At 50.0% G+C, this 4,497-nt stretch overlaps 3 protein-coding genes across 3 annotated transcripts, besides 2 other annotated features; all 3 read left to right on the top strand.

The window, feature by feature from the left end:
- On the top strand, nt 1–640 carry Tc00.1047053511169.10 (hypothetical protein, conserved; the record flags this gene model as incomplete). The annotated part of the gene is made up of 1 exon (XM_798277.1): nt 1–640. A coding segment is annotated over one exon (640 nt), but the record flags the coding sequence as incomplete, so codon positions are not given.
- Nucleotides 1–4,497: a sequence feature (heterozygous, non-Esmeraldo-like haplotype).
- Nucleotides 1,167–2,534, top strand: Tc00.1047053511169.20 (hypothetical protein, conserved; the record flags this gene model as incomplete). Its single annotated transcript, XM_798279.1, has 1 exon — nt 1,167–2,534. The coding sequence occupies one exon, from the start codon at nt 1,167–1,169 to the stop codon at nt 2,532–2,534; it is 1,368 nt and encodes a 455-aa protein (XP_803372.1).
- Nucleotides 2,772–2,801: a microsatellite.
- Nucleotides 2,871–4,497, top strand: Tc00.1047053511169.29 (tubulin-tyrsoine ligase-like protein, putative; the record flags this gene model as incomplete). Its single annotated transcript, XM_798281.1, has 1 exon — nt 2,871–4,497. A coding segment is annotated over one exon (1,627 nt), but the record flags the coding sequence as incomplete, so codon positions are not given.

The following is a 4,497-nucleotide window of genomic DNA, read 5'->3' on the forward strand; positions in this document are numbered from 1 at the left end:
TTTCATTGCACATTTTGCCAGCTTGAAAAAATCTTGTTTGGAGAAACTCGGGCAACTGATGGATGAGTACAAGGAAGATATTAAGCAGTTTTATTTTTTGGATACATTGGATTTGTTTAAAAGAGCCATCGTTCATCCGAATGCGCATGGTTCCAATTCCTTGAAAAAGGTTCTTCCTGCACTTTGTCCAGACTTTCAGTACGGCGTCTTTGGTGAGGAAGTAAGTGGAGATGATATTGACGCAGCGGACATGGATGGCGGTAATGGTGGTAGGCAAGATGAGCAGAAGGGCGAAAACGCTATGGGTGTGTATCGCCTGTGGTATCACCACGAGGGTGGGGGTTCGCTTAAGGATCTTCATCAAGTTTCCATGAGAGATTCTCAACGTCGAAGTGCGAAGGGTAAATCTGAGCACGCGGGGAGCACGGAACTGGTCTTACCGCCAGCTCGGCAAGACTTTCGAGAGAAGGCGTGGGCGCTATTGCGGATTCAACTTTTAGAGTACTGCTCACTTGACACCAAGGCCTTGTATGAAATCATGCGGCAGGTGTGGCGTGAGAAGGAGTCGGTGAAGGGAATCAAGCCGGACAAGGGCGGCTGGGTCATGGCAACCCCGCTCTCTCGGGAGTTTGAATTGTGATTGTCTGACAGGCGCAATAAGAATTGAATTGAATGGAGAAAAGGGGAGGCACGAGGGGAGATGAAAATGGCGTGGCGCAAAGGGGGCGGGGGAAGAAAGAAGAGTTGGGGTAAAAAATGGCGGTAATTCCCGATTACACAGGTTATACAACGAACACAATAATAGGTGAAGATTACGAGTGCCGTGCGCATTGGGAAGGTTAGGAGGGTAACAGGGGGAGAAAGAGAGATGGCAGGAATGTCACTTTTCCCATCCTTTTTCTTTCTTGTTTATTCTTCAATGACATCCGCGTGTCTTTAGCCATTGTTGTTGCTTGTGTTTTTGCCTGTTTCCTTTCGCAGACACGCACGTTTGAGTCGGGATGGGAGCCATGCGTCCGGCCCTCGCATTACTTTTTTTTTTATGGTTCTAAATTTCTCGGTCATACGCGAGAGTATTCGCCTTGCTTTGTTGTGTCACTTCTCTCGACGGGTAAAATTGAGGGATAAGAAGAGGAACCGAGAATAGAGGCGAAAGGGAAAGCAAAATGACGGTGATTGTTATGTGCGACGGGGCGCCAGCCTCCATCAAGGCGATTGGGTGGGCGGCTGTTCCGGGGCATCTGATGCGGCAGCATGACGGCGAACAGCTTATCCTTTTGCACGGGTGGAGCAGGGAAGAGGTGCCGCGGGTTGCATCGTCCAGGGAGTCGCCCGATAGGCTGGCATCAGTTGACATATCGCCGGCGCAGAACCGTCTCCCGGTTTCGGATGTCATGAGGAACACGCTTGAGGCCATCACCGAGAGTAAAGTCACTCGTGACTCTCTCAACTACAAAATAGAAACAGTGGTATTGAGTGATCTATTTACGCCCATGTCGACGACACCAGCTGCCACACGTCCACAAAGCTCCAAAAAGTCACCCTTGTCGAAAAAGGAGTTGGCGGCGCAGCAGCAACAGCAGCAAGCTGCGGCAGTATTTACAGAGGCAGAGCTGGAGGCTGCTGCACGAGTGGCGGAAAAGGAAGCGGCGCAAAGCCGAGCCAAAGCCATTGCTTTATACGCAAGAGAACGGGCGCTTCACCACAAGGCCGAAGCTATTTTGTTGGGGACGGGCAATTCCATGGACGGAAAGAACATTATTCTTGGCCTTGTCGCCAAGACGGTCTTTACTGAAATGCGTCAAACGCACGTTTTGTGGTTTATAAAGAACAATGGCTGTACAATGCGACTCAATACCGCATTGGTGCGCTACGTTGTTGTGCTGGTTCCAGTATCCAATGATGCGGGGGCGCTTGAGAGAGATTGCCGTGTGGTGCAATACGCATTGGGGCGTCGAAGGGAAAAGAGCATGGATACTGTGAGTGCTGTTATTGTTGTTGAGAGTGCCACTCCACCAAAGGAGGTTGAGCGGTATTCGCAGGCGTTGCGAGATCTGCTTCAGAGAGAAGCGCCGGCAACGAATTCCCGTATTATTGAAGAAGCAGCTGACGATGCTACTCCTGCTTTCGCCGTGACGGATGCTCCAATTGCGCTGGAGAAAAGTGGGACTGTGACTGCTGAGGGAACGCCTCAGGAGGCCGCGCTGGATGATGGGGAGGTTTTGCCTTCTGCGGAAGAAGCGGACATCGCAGCGAAGGAGCAGCAATGGCCAGAGGTTTCTTTGTGCCAATTGCGTGCCACCAAGCAGGTACCAGAGCCAACAGCAGGAAATGCGGCGGGTCAAGTTGTAAAATTTCTCCAGCGCTACAAGACGGACGTCGTTGTGTCCCCCTCAACTCTTGCAGAAGAACTTCAAATGGCCTTACTTGCCGTGTCGAAACCCCATGCTCTTTTCGTGCCAGCGGCCGAACCGGCTCCATGTGCTGCTGCCACCATGCCGCCCCCTGTAGTGGAACATGAATGTACAGAGTGAGTGCCGCAGCGGCACCTTTTGGGTTTGCGTGTGTTTGGGTGGTGTTCATGGAGTTCCAGTTGATAGGGATCATCATGATCTATCTTCTTGGTGGCAGGAGGAGCGAGGGAGGGAAAACAAAAAAAAAACAAAAAAAAGCCAATGAGGGGAAAACACAACTCCCTTTTCGCTTTGATTTTATCATCATCATGCTTTTTTTTTCTTTTTGTGTGTGTTATGGGTTGACGTTTGGCTCTCATTATTATTATTATTATTATTATTATTATTGCATTTGTTTATATGTTTTTTTCTTCTGCGTTTTCTCTTCTTCTTTCCCTGTGGTGAAGTTAATTATATATGGCGGAACAGGTGATAGTTGAGCAGAGGAAGGGGATGCCGGCGACGTGTTTAGTATCCTCGGAAATTTCATCCCCCCTGCTAGCACCTGAAGACGCCCCAGTCAATGGCGGCCGTGCGCCCCTCTCAGCTGCTGTTGTAAATCTTCACAAGACAAATCAGGCCGTGGCACCAGTCTCAGTGGTCCCGCTACGGTGGCGGGCCAGCAGCCACGTGCGACCACAGCAGGATGCTGAAGCGGAGTGCGAGGAGCCCGACGCGGACAGATCGCACCTTACTGTTGTAACGCAGCGTGGCCCCATTCACAAGGCGAGCGGTGACTGCTACAAGCAAGTCTCGCCGTCCGTAGGTGCTGTTTGGCCAAATATGTCAGCGAGAGTCACGGGCCCATACTTCTCTGGAGGTAAAAGTGAGAACGCGGGGCGCCCAGGCACTAATGCCGCTCTGTCACAAAGATCGTGTTCTTTAAGCAAACCCCGAATCGATAATACTTTGCAACGACCGAATGAAAGATCATCAAGTGAGGCACAAAATGGTGATAGGGTCTCTGCTAGACGTAAGTTACGGCGCCGCCACAGCAGTAATGCGCAAGGCAACAATAACACGAACAACCTTGCAAAATTGGACGTGGGCACGGAGAATAAGCCGAACTCTTCTCCCCCTGGTGCTGTTGATGGTGTCCGTTCAGCCGCTGGCCTCAACGGTTCCGTGATACCGGTGCGTCTGACAGATCTGGAGCGGCCTGTAGCGAAGCAGGGGCAAGTGAGTGTCCGATCCAAGCAGAGCGGTGCAAAAAGTGCACGAATTCGGCAGAAAATAGTCAATCTTTTTTTGTGCAAATATTCACTTCTTCGTGTCATTGCTGAGGAGCAAGGGTTTAAGACGCAGGAAACAGAGGAGGAATTGGAGAAAAATCAATTCAATCTCATATGGTCTGATACAGTGCTCCCTCTTACGCGTCTGGTCCGTATGGCAAGCTGGCAGCGTACAAATCACTTCCCCTCGATGTATCTGCTCTGCCGCAAAGGGCACCTGGGCATTACACTCGGTAAGATGCGCAAGTTGTTGCCCTCACACTTTCTCTTCTACCCGAGGACATGGTCACTTCGTAGCGATCGACATCAGTTTTCTCGTTTCATGATGGCGTTACGAGCCAAGAGGGTGTCCAAGTTTTTTATTCTAAAACCAAATTCCGGCTGTCAAGGCCGTGGTATTGTTATTTCTAGAGATCCATTAAACGCTGTGGAGGACTTGGATAACTACATTGTGCAGGAGTACGTTACCAGGCCACTTTTGCTGGAGGGGCGTAAATTTGATCTTCGTGTATACGTGTTATTAACTTCCATTCGCGCCCCCTCCATATTTATGTTTAAAGACGGACTTGTGAGATTGTGTGCCGAGTTGTACGAAAAGCCGACGGACAGTAATGCTCGTAACGCGTGTAAACATCTGACAAACTATGCCGTGAACAAGCACAGTCCAGAGTATGTGTTTAACGATGATGTTGCAAATGGAAATGTTGGCAACAAGCGGAACTTTAAATTTTTAAATGAATGGTTAGAGTCATCGGGAAAGCGCCCAGAGGACTTTTGGGAGACAAGTTGCTCATCTCCAATTTGCAAAACCC

This window comes from Trypanosoma cruzi, genomic scaffold (genome assembly GCF_000209065.1).
Source record: "Trypanosoma cruzi strain CL Brener 1047053517061 genomic scaffold, whole genome shotgun sequence".
Taxonomy (NCBI): Eukaryota; Euglenozoa; class Kinetoplastea; order Trypanosomatida; family Trypanosomatidae; genus Trypanosoma; species Trypanosoma cruzi.